Source organism: Balaenoptera acutorostrata, chromosome 1, assembly GCF_949987535.1.
Source record: "Balaenoptera acutorostrata chromosome 1, mBalAcu1.1, whole genome shotgun sequence".
Classification (NCBI taxonomy): Eukaryota; Metazoa; Chordata; class Mammalia; order Artiodactyla; family Balaenopteridae; genus Balaenoptera; species Balaenoptera acutorostrata.
Window position 1 is genome coordinate 65,342,996 of NC_080064.1, and position 22,124 is coordinate 65,365,119.

Below are 22,124 nucleotides of genomic sequence, written 5' to 3' on the forward strand. Positions count from 1 at the left end.
TTCTAGCTTGGCACAGAGTCAATTCTCCATGAGTACTTTCAGGAAAAAATTAAGCAAAGCCTTCAAGAAGATCTCCTGACTACAAACAGAATGTCCAATATGAAAACTGATGAATAATAGTCAAAACTGACCTTTTATCATGTATTTTTTTACGTCTGAGATTGAAATTAGGGGCATGAGAGTGATCATTGGACTACACGATAATGCAGGTACACCTCTATCATGCAAAACCTATAATATGCAACTATATAAGCCAGATGCTTGACACATGCTCTGGAGCTCAGCCCAAAATAAATTACTACGAGGAATGAGGGGGGAAAAGCCTCTCTCCTTCCCTTTAGAGACAGAACTTAAAGCATTATGAGGAAAGGAACAGGTAGAAAAGAAACAGAATTTGAAACACCACCAGCTTTTATGTCCACTATATAATACATCTGGAAATCTACTTTATATCTTATAATTTTAAATGCAGCACACAGGTTGTTGTGATAAACAACCTTTAACTTAGATATTTTAGGCTCATCTACATTGATATGATTCTTAACAAATTGTGCTGAGAAATACATCAGTAAAAGCATACAAAGAAAAATGTAGCAAAACTTGCCCTCTACCAAAGGACATTTGTTTCCATACTTGTAGCAAGGAGATGATCTCTCGACACACACAAACCCAAAGTAGCCTCGTTTGCCTCCAAGTCTGGAACCTTTTCGATGCTTATATTCACAGCAGGAACTTAACCTGTTCACCTGTATCCCGTTCAGGAAAAAGGTGAGACTGAAGGGGAAACCATGGTGCCTTTTGGAAATAAACTGAAAGGTCTCTGGAATTTAAAAAGGAAATACATTAGTGAAAGCAACTGACTTTGAACTAACATGTTTTAAATCACATTTTTCTGTTATATAAGTACAATATTATTTTCTAGATCTCCTTGTTAACTTGAGGACAATTTTTTAATCACAAAAACACATTCTATTACTTATATATATAATAAATACTCCAAGGCATTATAAAACTCTTTGACTTGTAATAAAATAATAAAACCTAAAATTATATGAGCGTTTAATATGGCCAGGCATTATGCCTAATTACCTTGGGTGTGTTATTTCTCAACAACCATATGAAGTGGAAATATTACCATCATTAGTTTCCATAATGCAGAAATTTAGGTTTAGAGTTCAGTAATTCAGCCAAAATCATACAGTAAGTGGGAGAGTTAGTGTTTGAATCCAAACATCTCTCTAGATTCCACGCCTCTATCTTGCTATGTTATCTAGCAATAGAGTACATAACAAAAGGCTGCTGTGAGCTCAGTAATGCTTTTATATGACTATTTTTTTACTCAGTAATGCTTTTAAATAAATTTTTATCTTTAGTCGTGACTTGAAACATCCTGATACATGTATGGATGAGGCAGAATTATTCCATCTTCAATCCATTCTCAGTTCTGCCTAGATTTGAGACCCCTTCTGGATCCCCAACCCACCCAAAAGTCTCACCAATAAGTTAAGAACCACTGCTTGCAATTAACAATTTTTAATCATTTCAAGTCTCTATAATGCTTTTTGAAGAAGTCTCACCCTGTACATCCCAAAACCCAATTCTGAGAAACTCTATTCTACAGAGTGACTCAGAAACCTGCTTCTCATGACACTTCTAACGTTACTTGCTACAATAAGCCTACCTGGACTCTTCCACTTCTACCAATAATAGGCTTGATAATTTTTGCCTCTTTTTTGCAATATTTCCTATTGTTACACTTATTATTAAAATATGGCTACACCAGTGGTTCTCAAGTTTTAGTGTGCATCAGAATCACCTGAAAAGCTTATGAAAACATAGATTTCTGGGCCTCACCCCAGAGTTTCTGATTCCATAGGGCACAAGAATTTGCATTTTTATCAAGTTGCCAGGTGATGCTTATGCTGCTGGCCCAGGGACCACACTTTGAGAAACTTGATCTAGATGTTTGCTGCCCTGCATGTTTGTGAAATCCATGAGAGTTTAAATTTCATTTCCCCAGATCCCAGGACAATGGCACAGGAGGCCTCCAATAAATAATTAGTGAATCATTATTTTAACTCATTCTTTCATAGTCATCTAGAAATACTGTGTATATACCATATTATGCCCCTAAAAAATCTAAATCAGATGCAACTTATACTAAAGAATAGACTTATTAAAAAGGTAATTCCATCATTTATACCTTAGTACTTGTGATGTGAAATTAAACAAAATAGGAAAGAGAACATTGGCAAGTTAGTGTCTGGGGAAACTAAGATACAATAGATATTAAAATCCACTTGTCTTTATATATGGACTTTTTAAGTGGTAACTAGAAAGCTAGTTTGACTACTCATATTACAGAAACTTGAATGAGACATGCATGTAATATGATCCATTCTGCTGCAGCATCACACCTCTTAACTCCCTAAGGACCCAGCCCAGGAAGAGAGTAGAGTCAAGGAAATGCTGAGAATGGGCACAGGAGATCAACTCTTGGACATGACTGCCCTTCTATTTGGTACCCACATGGTTGGAGAGCACATCCATATATTATTTCATTTCTTCCATTGTTTTTCAAACTTATTGAACAAGAATTGACACCCTCTACCTTTGGTCCCTTGTTACTTATTTTGTAATTTTATATTTTAAAATTTAGTGACACTTCCCAACCCTGACTTCATGGTTTCTGCATGGAGTAGTGGAAAGATTATAGACCAGAAATCAGAAGATTTTGGTCCATGTCCCAGTTCTTCACTTATTAGTTGAGTGTGCCTTGATGAGACATTTAACTTTGTTGCATTTCAGAATTCTCATCTATAAAATGAGGATGGCAGGGGGAATGGGTGAGGAAGTGGAGTGGAGGGGGTGACCCAGTTTACCCACTTCACAGAGCAGTCTTAAAGATTATAATGGGCACTATTAGAAAGCATCCTATAATATTTGTAAAATATAGTTATTGGTTGTTGACTGACAGTGGTAGCACTGTTTTAGGCACTAAAGAGACATAAAAATACTGAAGAAATATCAAACGTGTTCTCCTCCCTCAAGAAGTTATAATTTAGCAGGAGAGACAAAAATCAATGTACCAGACTTCTAGAGTAAGGTCACCAAATCCTCTTCCCTTAAAATTTTGTCTCTGAAAATGGACCAAAGACTTAGAACAAACTGAGCAGCAGTTTTTCATGAAAAAGTACTGAACTTTTGGTATGAACAGTGGGAATCTGGCATTCTTGCCTAGGGCTGCTCCCATTGCCCTCTCCTGCCACTGTAGGAGGGAAGGGCAGGCCATAGGTAACCAGCGGCTTCACTGTCAGTAGAGGCCGACTTGATTTGGAGCAGAAGACATAAAAAAACCTTGGTCAGAGGCATTACTAGTAATAAGCAGCAATCTCAGAGCAAACTGACAGGGAAGGTCAGAGGTTCTGCTAGCCTGAGACTGTAGTTCTAATTAGGGCAAGCAACAGGTCAGTGGACTAGCCAGGAATTTAACAGGGAGATACAGGCAATAAGGCAGTCATAGACACATTCAATAAGCTTTCTGCACATCTCCAGCTAACTGGAAGCAGCATGGATTGGAGCTGGCCCAACTTATTCACACACCCCTGTCCTATTGCAAGCTTGCACCTGTGTACAAAGGAAACATTAGATCCTGGTGGAAAATAAAAGTTGCAACAGACTTGAAAACTGCCTGAACTTTGAATGTACTCCTGAACCCACTATAGTGTGTTGAATATTGCCCTCCAAAAATTCATGACCACCCAGAACTTCAGAATGTGACCTTATTTTGAAATAGGGTCTTTGTAGATATAATCAGGGAAGGATCAAGATGAGATTATCCAGGATTTGTTTTGTCCTAAATCCAATGACTGATATCCTTATAGGAAGAGGAGAGGATACACACACAGATACACAGAGAAGAATAACATGGGAGGATAAGCACAGGTTGAAGTGATGGAGCTACATGCCATGAAACACCAAGGATTTCTGGGAATCACCGGAAGTGGGAAGAGGCAAGGAAAGATTCTCCCCTTCAGTTTTCAGAGGGAGCATGGCCCTGCTAAGACCTTAATTTTAGACTTCTGGCCTCCAGAACGTAATACGATAAATTTCTGTTGTTTTAAGCCACCATATTTAGGGACATTTGTTATGTCAGTCCCAGGAAACTAATAAACCTACAAACAGATTCACTGGCAGAAGAGGGAGGCTATACTGGCTCAAAGTGCTTGAACACGACCTCTGACAAATCACTGAATGATCACTAAACTATGAAAACACAGAGACAACCCTAAGAGATTAGCCTAAAAAGTAAAAACAGAACAAAAAAAAAATCTGAGCAGAGACACCACTGGCTGTATACCAAGGAGAGGGGACATGAATTTCACAGATTTGTTCTAGATAAGCTACTAAACAAACAAACAAATAAAAAACCCAAGAATAACCTTCCAGAGGGAAAGGAATTCAGAATCCATAGTTGCTCTAATAGATGATTTAAATTGTCCAGTTTTCAGCAAAAATATCAAAAGACACAAAGAAACTGGAAAGGGTATGACCCATTCTCAGGAAGCAAAAGCCATCACACCCACTCCTAGGAAGCTGCTCAAGAGAAATGACAGCTGATGTCTACACAAAAAAAATTTGTCTTTGTATATTCATTACAGCATGACTTATAATAGTCCCAAACTGGAAACAATACAAATATCCATCAACTGGAGTAGATGAATAAAATGTGGTATATCCATGTAACGGAATGTATTCTCAGCTATAAGAGAGCAACTATTGACAGATGCTACAAATGGATGATTCTTAAAAACACTATGCTAAGTGAAAGAAGCAAGACACAAAATACTACTTATTGTATGATTTCATTTACAAGAAATGTCCATAGAAGGCAAATCTGTAGAGCCTGAAAGCAGATCAATGGTGCCCTAGGGCTGGCTATGAGAGTGAAGATTAATTGCCAAAGAGTGAGCACAAAGGAACTTTTTGAAGTGATGGAGATGTTCTAAAACTGTGATAATGGCTGTACAACCTTATAAAATTTCTAAAAATCAGTGAATTGTATACTTACAGTGGATGAATTTTATGGATTGTAAGTTACACCTATTTTTAACAACTAAAAAAATCAATATATGATAAAGAGTAATAGAAAAAGAAAAAAACAGTTAATGTAAGTCAAGGTACAATGAAATGCTTTGGTTTTAGGTGTTAAGAGCCATTGTCATCAAAAGAGAGGGATAAAATGGAATAAAAGTCAGTTGGGTAAGCTTCACAGTCTTAATCTGAATCTTAAAAGATGGATACGGTTTGAACTTAAAATATGATATTGAATTTAAAATCCTTTGTCCTATTGCAGACAAAGAAAAGAGCACAGGAAAAGACAAGATAACAATGTGGGGCGGGGCTGGGGGGGGGAGGAGGCAGGAGGCAAGGGGCTGGTGAAGCAGCCGCTGTGTTTGTGAAGAAGTAGTGAGGAATGCACAAATAGGTACAACAGGATCAGGTTATGGAAATACAAGAAAATGGGGCAGAAAAGGAATTATAAGAGAGCCAGAAAAAAGTTACTTTGTTCTTCATATCCACATGAACCCAGGAGGCCAACATCTGCCTTGTTTGAAAGGATAAATGATAAATAAAACTGCCTGTGAAGAACTGTACTCTTTACAAGTAGCAGAAATATTCCATGACTTCATAGGTGTACATAATAAACAATCGATCTGTGGCCTGATGTCTAAAATCAAACTGTAACACATCATGAATCACTATGATAATAAAAGATGCACTTGCCATGTTCCCAAATAATTAATGGTATTGTTATTCTCATCCAAAAGCAAGAGAAATTAATGAATGCTACATTTTTAAGGAGTTTACTGCTCCAATCCTAAATTTAAAGGCCCTTTTTTTAAAAAAGAAATCTTCTAAAAACCTATTCACATTTCACTGAATCATGCACAGATTTGATTTGTAAAAAGGGTAGATTCTTTTCAGTCCAGCTAAATTGCTAAGATTGCTGAACCACAAGTCAACTCTGAGCCACCCAACTTTTCGATTTTGAACGATTACTTTCATGGCAATCAAGGGCAAGCTGAGACAAAACTATTGTGGGGACAGGATTCAATTACTTCAGTCCCCATTCCAACCTATTATTCAAGACTGTCCAATGACATAAGAAAAAGTCAGTTCTGGGATCAATATGCATGCAAAATAACACTTAGCCAAGTAACATTCTCCCGTAACCTTTGGTTTTGCAATCTTATCACAGAGTGTACATCATCTCCCAGAAAATCATTCAGCTAAGCCTTGTTCTTTTTTCCTCTGTATATGCCACATTTCCCAGCAGTCAAATAGCCATTTTATATGAACTCTATTGATTAAAGCATGATCTAAGACCCAGGAAAAGTTTCATTATGTTAACTCCAATTTGAGACTGTAGCTAATTTCAGCAATTCATCAAAATTAATAGTTGAAAGTGATACTTTTAAAAAATAAGTGTATCTAATCACTATTATCAGGGGTTTCATACCCCTCATATTATGGAAATATAGGAAACCCTTTGCTACTGAGAATAGCTAACTGGGGCTGGATAGTACTAAACAAGGATCTTGCACCTAGTCAGGGGGCTGGGATCTCTCCCTGCTCTCAACCTTGCTCAGAACTGGACGGGTGACCTTGGGAAGCCACTGTACCTCTGGATGCCTCTCATTTTCCTCATCTACATAATGGAAGGCACGAACCCTCAGATGCTATGACAAAATGAAACAAAGTAAGTTACGTTTCAGCTAAGTACATAAAATGGGAAAAAGTAGTTTCTGGCACTATTTTTTAAAAAGAAATTTTATACATTTTTATAAAGAAAAATGTTTTTTCATTATAATACAATATATGTAATTCATTATATAATTCAATATCTATATAATTCATTATAATATATCATATTTTACTTTAAATCAAAACCAACATTCAAGTGTTTATCCTTTCTTATATTGGTAAGTTTTCAATATTTTATCCCTAAATATGTATAGTTCTCTTTAAGCAGTTGATTTTTTTTAAATTAATAGTCACTGTTTTTGATTGATGAGGGAAATCAGAAAAGCCAAAAGTAACAATTCCATGTTTGCCCCCAACTCCTCCCTTTAATCCCTAAGTCTATATCTAGATTACCCAAATATAAATATTTCTTTTAATCAGTAAAAACACTATTACTTTCTAAACAGAGTGTCTTAAGCAAGGAAATAGCAAACATAATCCTGTAACAACTCTTCCTTTTAATTGCTGTGCCACAGAACTAAATATTGACAAAAAAACCACTTTGGTACCAATATGTGAAATCCTATATTGGATACAAAAATTATCTTATGCTAACAAACATGGATTTATGATAAAAGGGAAGTGAAAATGTAATAAAAGCACGTAGCCAAATTTTGTACTGCATTATTTAGGTGTGATTCACCCTGAGGTTTATTGGATTTGTGATTTTATCTCAGCATAGTTCTAAAGAACAAATTGCCAATCTGGTATTTTTCTCTTAGAATAATGTATGATGTAATTCACTATGGCAAGACAAATAGTTAACTTGTAAATTGGGGGACAGTTTATTCGTACAACATTTTAATGATCATATATCTCTATTTCAAGATTAATCTGTTACTGGGTTAAATCACTCCAAATTCTTTATTCCACAATCTGCAAGAGTAATTGCTGCTTCATTTTCAATCATGGAGCAGTAAATCTGGATTTACTTGTAGGCAGCTGGTTTATAAGTCCCTGGATATGCATAATTTCATAGAGTGATTAAAGTCATTTTGATATTATACCAACAATAGCTTATCTAGAGCATCAACTGCAAGCAATTAAAACATTCACATTTTATGTGTACCTTTCTCAAGTAGTTTGCCTGCATAGACACACAAGTTTTCCCCACCACAGTGCTGCTGATAAACTTTTATTTCATCCCGGAAATCTGAGTGATCATAGGCTAGGTGCACATTTTTCCCCAAATAGATCATTGTAATAGCTGCATTACTATGCAGTGGTGTTTTGTGAATCCTTCTTGAATCCTAAAATAAACAAAAAAAGGGGGCTTATTAACTAATCACCTTCTAATCAGAGTGTGATGACATTGTAATACAAAGAATAGAAAAGGCTATTTTTATGTACCTTGCAACGAAACCTTTATAAAATGTCAATCTATATACAGTGCACAAAAAGTCAAGCCCATTACAAAACAAATGCCTTTAACAATTATAGCATACATACATTTTGGCTTCGTATTTTTAATGTAAATTCTGGGAATTTGGACAAAGTTTGTCACCCTTTGTCTTACGTATGTGTCTGTGTTTTACATGCAACAGAAATATCAGTGATGGGAAGAGGAAACTACTCTTGGTTCTTTTTGCTAGTTCTCAAATAAAAATTCAAATCAAATTAATTAAATAAATATTGGTGACAATTTTGTTCTAATTCAAATTGACATTAACTGTAATTTAGCAATTGTTTTTGTAATTGAGTGTTATCTTTATACTTGAGCACTGACAATACATCCTTCCCTGAACTTATTCTTTGTGAGAGGGAGATGCACACATTTGATTCCTTCTATGGTCACTCTGAGGATCAGGAGCAATGTATGTTGGGTACCTGGGGTTATGCAGTTTCACAGGAGGCATTCAGTTCAATGAAAAACCAACATTATTAATATTATTCTTAATATCAATCAATAAACCCAACAAAAAATATCACCTCATAAACCTACTTGATATTCTATGGCATTGACCAATTTAAATTATTTATAAAATAAGCACTAAACTTGAATACCAGAGATTAAATATCCAATGGCTTGCCTCCTAGTTTATATTCCGAAGTATTTTCACAGTAGTGAATAAGTATAGTGTTTGCCTAACCTCTAAGAGGAAAACCCGGAAAGAGAAGCAAGAAAAGGAAGAGGAAGAAGAGGCAGAGAAATAAGAATGGCTCCTTGAGAGACTTTAAGAGGTCCTAGTAAGAATATCGTAGGTTTCTAGAACTACACAGATACGAGGCATTACTTTTAATCTACTTCACTTTTCTAAAAATCAATTTTTAGCTAAATGAAAAATGTGAAGAGACCAACTTTCAGTGAATCCAAGACAATTATTTGAGTTTGATCTCACTGAATTACAGATGCCTTGGAAGCATGCATTTTATTAAGAATGACAAAGCTGAAAAAAAATTTCTGAAGGAACTAATAAAATACTTCCATCTCCAAAGCCATTCCCTTCTACCTCAGAGGATTCTTTTTCTCATTCACTCCTACTTCTTTGAAGCAAAAACCAGAAGTAAATTTGGTGAAATTCAGCAAATGACAGTCTGAAAAGTGTAAATGGGCAGGAAAGTCTGAGATTTAAAATTTGAGCAAATTGTCTTGCCTGTGGACAGAGCTCCCAAATAGACAGATAATCAAGAGAAATATTTCAGGGACACCAGGAGCCATGAACGTAAATCAGCAAACTGGATAATTCTTTGCAGATTAGAAACATCTCCTTGAGTCACAGTTGAAAGCAAAGGGATGATGGCAGGCCTGGCTCTTGGTTACAAAGTCATCCCATGTTTCCTCTTGCCTGAGCAACTGTGGAGCGTGACATGCATGTGTGCAACCCAACCCACAATCACCAGCCTAAGGCAATCTCAGCTCCAAGCTCCCACGAGAGCATTTAATGATATGACGGATTAAATAAGAGCATCCCACTTTGTTAAGCAATACTTTCTAAAGTGGCAGAGGTAGCCGTGTGAAGGGCTTCTGGGAGATAAGCACTACATAAATACAAGGTAACAGTGGGATTAGAGTGGAGGAAAGGCCCTCCTCATATATGCAAAATGAAAAACTGGATGGAAGAATGTTTAAAAATAAAATAAAGGATAGCTCTTCACCCTTTTCATCTACTCTTATTCATATATTTTTTTTCGGCTAAAGTGTATTCCTGATAGCAACATCTCTTTTCTCTTGCTCTGGTTGCTTCATTTCTTTCTAAAATATTCCTCAATTATTTGCACCAAGTAACCTTTTCTGGGTTCTAATAGGAGGCCCAAGTGACAGCTCATGATTAAATACATGCACTAACAAACGAAGAGTTGTTTCGTGCAGTTGACTAAATTGCCTCTATACTTACCATCTTGCAAGGTTATAATGACCCCAGACTGATGAAACTTTAACAAGGTTTCAGGGCCCTTTCTGCTGTCCTCAAGCAATTAACAAAACCTTCCATGAGGGGCTTCCCTGGTGGCACAGTGGTTAAGAATCTGCTTGCCAATGCAGGGCACATGGGTTTGAGCCCTGGTCTGGGAAGATCCCACATGCCGCGGAGCAACTGGGCCCGTGAGCCATAACTACTGAGCCTGAGCGTCTGGAGCCTGTGCTCTGCAACAGGAGAGGCCGCGACAGTGAGAGGCCCGCGCACCGCGATGAAGAGTGGACCCCGCTCGCCAGAACTGGAGAAAGCCCTGGCACAGAAACGAAGACCCAACACAGCCAAAAATAAATAAATAAATAAATTTTAAAAAAACAAAAAACAAAAAACCTTCCATGAAAATTCAGTTGCATTTCAAGAACAGAAGCAAGGCTCAAACCCCTGCACAACTAATGGTTACCTCTCTTACTTCCTTGACCAGCAGCTTACGACTTTCCTTCTCGTTTCTTTTCAGGTTTGTCAGGCAAGTACAATCTGAGCTGACAAACAGCAAGCCTACTGAGTGGTGAACCAGTCAGCCATTATATATGTGTAATATTTAGCATTCCATGGCTAGACTAAACTTTCACTGGCATCTCTTTATCCCTGCCCACGCCTGTGTGAGAGGTGGATTTCCGAGATTGTATGGGTGTCAAAGTGCCTGATCTTGTTGATAGTGTTGGGCAGCAACTCCTCTCCATCTACTCAGCCAAGCCCTGATGAACTCTGGACATCGTAAGGTCCTACCTGGACCACTGCAATAAACCTCTAGTTAGTATGCTAGAAAAAAAGAGCATAGCTTTGAGCTGTTCCAGGAAAGCTGGCAAGTATGGTTACCCTACTAATTGGTCCCCACACTTCTAGCCTGATGTCCTTCAAATTCTCCCTCCTCCTGGATATCAGAGTGATCTACTGTCACGAAATAGATCATGTAACTCTCCCGCTTAACGTCCTCTAGTGATCCCCAATATCCATGGGATAAGGGCCAACATTCCTCAGACAGTAAAAAATGTCTTACATAGTCTCTAACTCCTACTATCTTTCAACTATTGCAATTTCTTGTATTACATCTAAAGGTCCAGTAACTGAACTAATTGTAGTGGCCCAAATATGACCAACATGTTTTTAATCTCGAGGCCTATATAACTGTATGAGTCACATGGCATTGAAACTATTTCCTTGTATTCCTCTCTCTCAGTAGATAAGGACAGTATCTTAATGATCTCTAAGCCCCCAGTGTCTTGCCAGTGCTGACACCTAGTAAAGGCCTAATAAACATTGATCTGACTGGACACAGCCATGGAATAATTAGGGATTCCACATTCTGTCCTTTGCTGGGACAAAAGCGGGTTGACCTCACCCTAAATCAGAAGCTTTCTACGTTTATAGGAACTCAATAGGTACCAGAACATGAAAACTGATTCACGATGTCCTGTTAAATGAAACACCACCTTTGTTGATTAAGCCTTGATAAAAATTGATAAAAAGTCTGGCCATAAAGAGTGGCAGGCAGTCCCCATGCTGACTCTTATTCGGGTCTTAGGGAGACTGACTCAGCCAGAGGCACAGTGCTACAGTGTTCACATTCTAAAGGTTCAGGAAGCCTCTGGTTGTGATGGAAACCTGTCTTCACTATACTCATTTGGTTCTTTTTTTTTTTTAATTTATTTATTTATTTATTTTTGGCTGCATTGGGTCTTCGTTGCTGCATGGGCTTTCCCTAGTTGCAGTGAGCGGGGGTTACTCTTTGTTATGGTTCGCGGGCTTCTCATTGCGGTGGCTTCTCTTGTTGCGGAGCACGGGCTCTAGGCGCATGGGCTTCAGTAGCTGTGGCGCACGCGGGCTCAGGAGTTGTGGCACACGCACTTAGTTGCTCCGCGGCATGTGGGATCTTCCCAGACCAGGGCTCGAACCCGTGTCCCCTGCCTTGGCAGGCAGATTCTTAACCACTGCGCCACCAGGGAAGCCCTACTCATTTGGTTCTACTCTTTCCCTTCTCTTTCACTCTGGTTTCAACTGGTTCTCTCCTTCTCCCTCCTTTGCTTTTACTATGCATACTTTTTTCACTTTACTCTTGCCTGTTTTTCTTACTACCATGTAATCTATATCTCATGCTAATTCCTGACATGCCCCCAAACGCCTCCAGCCTTCTAGACGTATCTGAGCTCCGGATTTGGAGGATGCTGGGTTGACACGTGAGCCTTCCTTTCCTCATCTCCCTCAAAAGAATGAATTCATTAAGTCTGTTAAGACTACAAATTATCCAGATGGATTTTGCTTTTGGTGAGAAGGCCCCCAAATTGGACCCTCTTAGTAAAGTGGTCTGCCCTGATTCCCAGAAGCATTTTTGGTTCTTCCTTTCTTCTAGGGTTTTGTTCCACAATGCCAGCTGCAAAGATATTTTGATTGTTGAATTGACTTTTTATACTGTTTTTAAGTCCTTTTTAGTTATGTAGTTACCAAACTGCAATGCTAATTTTAAGCAAAAGCATTGTTTAAAGGAAAATGTTTGTCTGAAATAAATCAAGCCTACCATAAAATATGTTGAATTACCATATATTAAAATCGTGCTGATGTTTTCCTTTTTCATTCTCAAATCTTAGCCTACTGGTGAGAAACTAAGAGTAAAAAATACCAAGATAATGCACTGACTAGAAAGAAAAATTTTTAAATATTCCTTAAATTAAGTCAAACAAAAGAAATGTGCAATTTCTCCCAAAAAGCTAACATTTTTTAGACTTTATTTGTTGTTGGAGAAAAGGGATCTATATCTGAAAGGCATAATTGATATCCATAATATTTACCTAAGTGAAAAAGTGTAACTAAAAGCTTACTTTTTGCATGGAAAATAAAACAATACCCACTTATGAACACAGTACTAATAAACATTTGATTAAATGTAAATAAAATCAAATGCCTGCCCTCACCAAGCTTCATAATCTGGGAGTAGAAGTAAGAAATAATAAAGGTACATGAGTATTTATGCTAAGCAGAATATATTAAGGAACATAAGGAAAGTAACAAAGTCCTTTTGAAGGGAAGAAGTATTTCTATACTATGTATAGAAATACAGTGTAGAGCATAAAGTCTTTGAGAGGGGCAGGGAAAGATGGGTATGGAAACACATTCTTTTTATCTCCCATGCACTCACAGGCAATGCACAGAAAAAGATTTTCTGGCATAAAGTAATTTAAAAAATATATAGACTGGAATTGGGGAAGTGGTGGACCAACCAGTTGAGGGTATAGAAAGTAGTTCAGTTTGGCTTGGTTAGGAGCAGAGAGAAAACTGGAAAAGGGCCAAAACCTGAAAGCCCTTGAATGCTAGTATACTAAGCATGTCCTTTTATTCTGATGTTTTGACATCTGGGTCCTTACTGACCCTGGGACACTATCTCACCCAAGACTAACCAGTTCCTAGAGACAGTAAATGACTTGCCTGGGAGAACATTTATCATGTGCACACTAACCGAGAGCCCATATCCACCCTCCCCCAGCCTCTAACACTCTGGGCCAATATTCCCCTGCCCCAGCACCAGGTACCAGACAACTCAGGACAGCCCAACACCAGGGCCTGCCAAAATCATTCATACTATCCCATCCTATGCCTGCTTACCCTGCATTGCCCACTTCTTCCTCGGAAACCACAACAGAGGCTCTTTCCCACCTTTTCCTCCCACGCCTCTCTTGATAACCGTGGTGCTTCCCTGGGTGGCCCTGCATGGCCTGGTGTGATGGTTAATTTTATTTATCAACTTGGCTGAGCCACAGTGCCCAGATATGTGTCAAACAATGTTCTAGATGGAATCCTGACTAAAATAAACAGGCATGTCCCTTCCTCTTGAGAACTGTAAGGGACAAACTGTCTTTTTAAAGGCAAGTGTCTTCTGATCTATAGGTCTCAACACACCCAAATAATCATAAAACTGACATTTTAAAAGTCAGGCAGATGAATAACTCGCTTTCATTAGGAAAGGGGAAGCTAGTGAAAGGTTTTAAGCAGGGGAGAAACATGTTGGGAGCTATTCTACAAAGTTTAATTTAACATCATTATGTAGAATCTACTACTACTGAGATGGACTCTGCTTACTCTCTTCTCCCCCTCCTGCCTTTAACCCTCTGCTTCCTGATTCAATCTGCTAACTTCCTACTCACCTTTCAGACATCTGTAATTGCACAGGGCTTATCTGGAGTCTAGGAAGTAGATAGGGGGCCTCAACCAGATATGGAGAAAGCCCCTGACTAGTTCGTGCCTGGAGAAGCTCTTTGCTTTCTCTATCATAAAACATATAAAAACTTAAAACAAACTGTTTTATTTTTTAATTGATAAGCATAATAATTAAGTAGGTTCTTATTTGAAAGCCTGTATTTTCACATATATAGACACTATTTATAGTACCATCCACATTTTCAGTAGGCTGCTGTGTGGAGTAGGTGACCAGCAGTCCTGAGTGGAAACACAGAAATCTGCAGATGGATGAGGTAAACCTCAGAGCAAAATCTAACTAGTCACATAGATTCTGTAAAAGCATTAAAAACTCTGCAGGTATTATATCTCCAAATTATAAAGCAACAGGGCACAGAAGTAATGTGCTGGGCTGTGAGATCTACACCCTGTCATTTGGTTTCCTAGACTCCAGATAAGCCCTGTGCAATTACAGATGCCTGAAAGGTGAGTAGGAAGTACATGGATCATGGCCTAGAGACACAGACCACAGAATCCAGGGACCCTGTTCTATACATTCACAGAGGAACAGGTGGCCACCAGCAAGCCATATTTCTTTACCTCTTTCATTTACCTCTTTCTTTCCTTTTAAGAGCATTTGAAGGATGCTTTGGGATGGTAGTCATGAAATGAAAGAATGAATTTAATGTGTAAATTAATCATGAGAGCCATCTCTCCTTAAATGAATCTTTTCTAGATCAAAATAAAATAAATCTAAATACTAAAGTAAAAGTGCACGATTGGCATGAATGAGATGTTCAATATCATCGGTCATTAGAGAAATACAAATTTGAAACACAGTAAGATACAACTTACCCACTAGGACAGCTAGAATCAAAAGACAGTAACAAGTATTGCTGAGGATGTGGAGAAATTTAAAACCTCATACATTGTTGATGAAAATGTAAAATGGTGTGGTCACTTGGGAAAACAGTTTGGCAGTGCATCAGAAAGTAAAACGTAGAATGACTATATGACCCAGCAATTCCACTCCTAGGTATACATCCAAAGAAATGAAAACATATGTCCATGCAAAAACTTGCAAGCAAATGCTCATAGCAGCATTATTCGTAGCCAAAAAGTGGAAACAACCCAAATGCCCATCAACTGACAATGAGATAAACAAAATGTGGTGTAACCATATGGTGGAATATTATTCAGCCACAAACAGAAAGTACTGATACAACCTGCAACACAGATGAACTTTCAAAACATTATGCTGAGTAAAAGAAGCCTGACACAAAAGAATATTTATTGTATGATTCCATTCATATGAAATATCCATAAGCAAATCAATAGAGACAGAAAGTAGAATAGTAGTTGCTAAGGGGTAGGGAAAGGAAGATTAGAGAATGACTGCTTATGGATATGGGTTTTTTTTTCTGGAGTGATGAAAAAGTTCTGAAATTAGATGGTGCTTATGGTTGCCTAACTTCTGAATATAGTAAAACCATGAACTGTACACTGTAAAAACAAAAAGTACACGATTTACCCCACTGTGCCAATTTTATTCTAAACCCCAGGACCTAGGAGCTAGTGACAGATCCAAGAGACATCTAGAAAGCTACTGAATCCATGTGGAAGGTGACCACATTTTGAATGCAAAGACAAGTGTCAAGGTCTAAGCCTATGGTGATGGCCAGGTTTAGGGGTGAAGATGAAAGAGGCACAGAGGAGCAAGATGAGAGGTCAAAGGAGAGAACAAAGAACCGTGAAAGTAGAGTGCCATGGAGGCAAGAGAGGGAAGCTTTGAGGAAAAGACAATAACAGCATAAAATGCTATTATTAAAGACAAATCATGGTAAGTAGAAAATACAAACTAAGATGGTAGAAGTAAATCTAAATATACCACTAAATAAAATAAATGTCATTAGACTAAACTCACTTATTAAAGGAACAGAGATTCTCGGGTTGAAGTAAACACAAAGCACACATATGCTGCATAAACACATTTAAAGCCTAAAGCTTTAAAGACATTGAAAAACTGAAAGTAAAAGAAATATATATGTATAAATATATATTTATATTTATGTATATATATACATATATGTATTATCTAAAGAAAATATTATCTAAAGAAAAATACTATTAGACAAAATAGATTTTAAGGCCAAAAGTAATAAGTGATAAAGAGGATCATTTTTTAACAATAAAGAATATCCTCACCAGTAAGGTAAAGTATCCCAAATCTGAGAGCATATAACCAGGTATTCTCAACACTTACAAAGCAGAACTTGACTAATTACAAGAAGAAACTGACAAATCCACAACTACAGAGAATGAATTATCACTAGAACTCAGGAACTAAGAGACCAAGCAGATAAAAAAGAATGGTAAGGATGTAAAAATATGAATGACATAATTGGACATTTCTTACCTATTGAACATTTATAGAACTCTGCTCCCAACAATTAAAGAATCACATTTTTTACAACGACTGAACATATCTTAGCCCACAAAGCAAGTCTCCACAAGTACCAAAGAATCAAAATCATGCAGAACAAGAATAAGATGCTTTCTAAATTACATTCAGTGAACTAAAAGGAGTTCTAGGATTTAAAATATGGCAGGAAGAGAAAAATGTCAATAGCTCACAGATATAGAGAACAGATTTGTGGTTGCCAAGGGGAAGGGGGTAGGGGAGGGAAGGATTGGAAGTTTGGGATTAGCAGATGCGAACTATTATATATAGAATGGATAAACAACAAGGTCCTACTGTATAGCACAAGGAACTATATTCAGTATCCTGTGATAAACCATAATGGAAAAGAATATGAAAAAGAATATATATATGTATAACTGAGTCACTTTGTTGTACAGCAGAAATTAAATAGAACATTGTAAATCAACTATATTTCAATAAAATTTGAAAAAAGAAAAAAGAAAAATTTAAATGGAATGTGTGGAAGATAAAATTGAAGAAATCTCCCAGCAAGTAGAGCAAAAAGGCAAAGAAGTAGAAAATAGGAGGGAAAAGCTAAGAATATTAGAGCATCAGTCTAGTAGTCCCAACATTCTCAAAATAAGGATTCCAAAAAGAGAGAACTGAAGTTAAAAAAAAAAAAAAAAAAAAAGACCAAGTCAGACTGAAGCCTTGTGAACTCAAGAGCCAGACATGCCAAGGTCTGTCAGAGCCAGGATGCCTGCTGACACCTGCTGTGTTTCTAATCTGAAATAGAATGCTCAGGGGAAGCCAGCTCAGATGCTTATATCCGTGCTTCACTTGTCATGACCACAGGGTGGAGAAGTTGCTGCTCTCTCCTCTGTGTCCAGCTACGGAAGCCCATTTGCCTGACCATATTCCTCCTGGACGTCGAGTATCTGGCCCACACGAGGACCTCATTAGATGCCCTGACTCTGGTGAGCCCCATTTTTCTAGGACACACTCATGACCTGACCTCTCTCACTTCCCCACAAGGGGCTCTTAAAACTGTCAAGGAAACAAACCTAGATGGTGACCTAAAGACTCTATTCAGCTTATTTTCTCCTAGATATATTATCCTTTCATTGCAATGCTAGGTTTGAGCTTATTTTTGAAGTTTTATGCATATAAGTAATAGAACTCCAAAGAAAAGCAGGGACTCAGTTAACACATTTGTCAGAATAGTGGTTGCTCTGGGAAGTAGAAGTGGATGTGACAGGGCAGGAAACAGGGGGTTTATCGTACGACAAAAGTGTTCTACCTTGTTGGGAAGTAATGGTATATACACAGGTGTTTGATTGTTGTTTAACTTGAACATATAGATTTTACATATTCTTATGGTTTATATGAGATTTAAACATTTTTTATAAAGTATAACCAGGTAGAGTTAGTCCCAGTAATATATTTTAGCATCAGAAAATCAAATGCTGCCACCAAATGAGGATGATGAGGGAGTCACCACTGTTGCAAGTGGGGGCCACAACCTTCAAGAGAGCATGCTTGTTGGCCTGGTAGAGACCAGTGCCAGCATTCAAAGAATTCAAAGTACGTTTTAGTGGATGTGGTAGATTCTATCATTGCCCCAGATATTCACTGCGCCTCTCTATGAGAGGATGATACTTCCACTCCATTGCTGTCAGGCTTTGGTAATGGAATTCAAGTGTAAGTGACATGTGTCACTCCTGAATGGAACCTTCAGAGCATTCCATGGCTCTGCTGTCCACAAGGCCAAATACCCCAGGACAGGGACTACTCATCCAGTCTGGGTCCCAGAATTGCCACTGACCAGCAACAGACAATAATGAGAAAAAGAAATTAAATGTAAGCTGAGTTGCCAGGGGTTGCTTGTTAGACTGAGCTACAGTAAACTACTCTTCAGAGAACTTTGCGGTAGGAAAGGAGAAAACAGAAGTCTCAGGCTACAGAATGTGAGGAAAGGACTTGGTTACTCTGTGCAAGGCCTGGGTATGTTGAGAGACAGAGATGAATACTAGAGGAAGGAATAAAAATCCAAACAGGAGAGGAGAATGACAGACAGTGCAAAGTGCCATGGCAGTGGAAAAGGATAAGATCAAGGAACAGGGCGGAGGGTGGGCCTCGGAGATGAGGGGTACAAGGCTCTCTCAGAGACCATAACAAAGAAAGAGAATTAGTGAAAGGTGGATTGAAAGGAGGAAATTTGAGCAAGCACAAGGAAGATAGTCCCAACTTTTAGAGAAGGTTATTGGTGAGGCAAGTTATTGGTGAGGAAAGCTGCTGGGAGGGAGATGTGGACAAGGGGTAAACAGAGCACTTGAACGAGGTTGGTTTTGGAAAGCCAACATGCCGTCAACATGCAATGTTGGCACTTCCCTCCCTGATTCTCCATCAGTGAAATGTTGACCCAGCCATCTGCTAATAACCACAAAAGTTACGAATAATTGCTATTAGCTGTATACTTACACTCTAAAAATTAAGAGATCTTTTGCCTTCATACTAGCCTGTATCTGTATAACATATAACTGGCCTTAGGACTATTTTCTTTATCAGTATTTTAAGAAATGATTACAACAAGCTACAATGTATTTTAAGAACACTGAAAGGAAAATATTTATAAATATTATACAGTAATTTGCCAAAATTATTAAAAGTGAGTGTTAATAATTATTTTATATGGTACACTGTGTTTTTCGATATATTTAAGTCCCTGAATAGTCACAAATTAAATGTAAAAATACTTCCTGACATGTGATTGAATGAGCAAATTAAAGGAAATAAATGATTTGGAAATGGGTATAATACAAACTAAATTGGAATACAAGATTTACTTGATTTTTTTCTCAATTATGCTAAATTACTCAACTGAACTACTCAACTATTTGGTTTCAGATTCATTCAAGCTTACAATTACTACATTTATAAAATTATTATATTTCTTTATGCAAGTCATTTTGCATTCGATTTCCCTAGATTCTCTTAGATTTCATCTAGAAATCTAATAGTGCAATGTAATCGGTGCTAAATTAATGAAAGAAAATTTGATTCTATAATCACCCTGGTAAAGAGAGGTTCTAAGCCATTTGGAGCAGTGGTTGGACGAACTCTTCTCCTTCTCCATGTTTCAGGTCTATTTTCCCTTGTGATTTTTCCATTAGGGGGAGGAAGTGGGGGAGGAATAGGCACCATGTAACGGTTAATCTTCGGAAATTGATATCGATTCATTCCCTGTGAATTGTCCATGGAGTTCCTGAACTTCATCGTTGCCTTCTTGCCCTGTAATCACATTTCATGACATAAGAACAAGTGAAATAGAAGTGGTGACCCAACATAACCCAAAATTAAAGACAAGACTGTCTGATTGACATTGCATGCAAACACAACTGATATCAATAGGCAAACTTAAAACACTTCAATCTGTTGAAAAATGGTATTTTGTAGTACCCATAGCAAATTAAATTTTCATGGATTTCTAACCTTATTTAAGTATATTTTTTAAACCAAACATACAGTGATGGCATTTTTATAGTATTTTGGGGATTTTCCCTCAATAATCCATTAAATCTATGGGGACCCAGTACAATTAAACAATTTAAAATCAAGAAGTTCGAAGTGTTATACTTTGAGATAGGATTGGATAGTTCACTTAACGATAGGGTATTTGCACTTTTTTTACACTGATTTCACCCACCCAGGTGTTATAACATTCCTTGATAATATGGTTTAAAGGAACCAAAACCCCAGAATCTGACCCAAAGTCTCTATTCAGCTTATTCTTTCCTAGAAATTCAACTTGTGGGAATAAATTTCACCCAGATAACTACACAAGTACACTTATGTAAATGTGCATAAGGATGCACACATACACACACACACATGCACACACACATATGTCTAAAAAATTTAGTTGATCAGTTTGGGATTGACATGCCTGTGCTGCTATATTTAAAATAAAATGCCTTTCCATGAAAAAAAGAAAAGAAATAGAAAAAAAAATTTAGTTGAACCACCAAGTCCATCAGTAGGAGGATATTTAACTAAATTTTGCTTTGTTCTGATAATAGATTCTCATCAGGCTTTAAAAAGAATAGCGTTAATCTATTTGTCCAGAGTCCTGACATAAAAAGGTCCATGCAGTGTGACCATACATTTCTTTTAAATAATTTATATGTGGATTTTGATAAAATCAGGGATGACTGGAAGACTCTGAACACAGGGTTGCCTTTGTGGATTTGAATTATTGTGGGGTGGTGAGGGCGTATAAGTTTAGTCAACATGTATTACCTTAATGATTAAAAGCACCTAATGTATAAACAAAAACTTTATGTTTCAGGTATATTTGAGCCTCTGAACTTTCACATATTGATAATTTTTGTATATCTGAGGTAGTTTCCCAAACTTTAAAGTATCTTTACTCATTTTTATCCGTTTTATACCAATTTATTTGGTATTGTTTTAAATTCATTTTCTGCCAATTTATTCTTTATTTTGAGATGCTTAAATTGTGAAAAGTTATTTTTACGAAAGGGAAGTCATTCCCCAAACATTCTCATTGCTGAATAAACAAAAGCAGGTTAAATAAAGGCATGTATATGCCATATTTTGACTGAAAACAACATTTATGTGAACAGAAAGGGATTTAAATAGATATTCACCAAGGGGTTTAGAATTGTTAGAATGCTTGATGTTGCAGGTATTATTTATGCTCTCATTTTTCTTTTCTTACATTTTCCAATTTTTCTGTGATGGTGTGCATTGACATTGTAATAACAAATATAAATTAAAGAAGTGAAAACAAGATAATAAAACAATAAAATCAATGAATCCAGAACTTTTTGGGCCTGGGGGTTATCTTTTAATTTCTAAGTAGTTATCAATCAATGGCATACCTTATTTGGAAATGGTTTAGTAAATTTAAAAAATTAAACTTCTGCTCCTTACCTTGCTTTTTTTTAGCCCAAAGCATCTTGGACATCTTCCCATGCCAGTATAAATAATTTACCTTATTTTTTAATATACTTTAATATGCCATAACATTTTTAAGCAATACATTCTTAGGTGTCTTCCAAATGTTCACTATTGCAAATATTACAATACTAAATATTCCTGAATCTGTTTCTTTCCACATGCATGTGTGTTCCTAGGATAAATTCCAATATGCTAAAATGCATGAGCATGTTCATTTAAAATGTTGATATTCCCATATTGCCTTCACAAATAGTTGTACCAATTTCTACTCCTATCAACAGTGTATAAGAAACTCTCATTCTAAGGATAATCATTTTCAATCACACCATTAATTT

General features: G+C 37.1%; 1 protein-coding gene across 1 annotated transcript in view; it reads right to left on the reverse strand.

Annotated features, from left to right (window-relative positions):
- The window catches only part of ERICH3 (glutamate rich 3), a 117,272-nt gene that overhangs the window by 44,516 nt on the left and 50,632 nt on the right, over window positions 1-22,124 (reverse strand). Inside the window, exons 7-9 of the mRNA XM_057535295.1 lie at window positions 19,879-20,097; window positions 7,877-8,057; window positions 634-820 (exon numbers count right to left, since the gene is read on the reverse strand). Coding sequence (XP_057391278.1) covers window positions 634-820; window positions 7,877-8,057; window positions 19,879-20,097 — 587 coding nt within the window. The remainder of the gene's footprint in view (window positions 1-633; window positions 821-7,876; window positions 8,058-19,878; window positions 20,098-22,124) is intronic.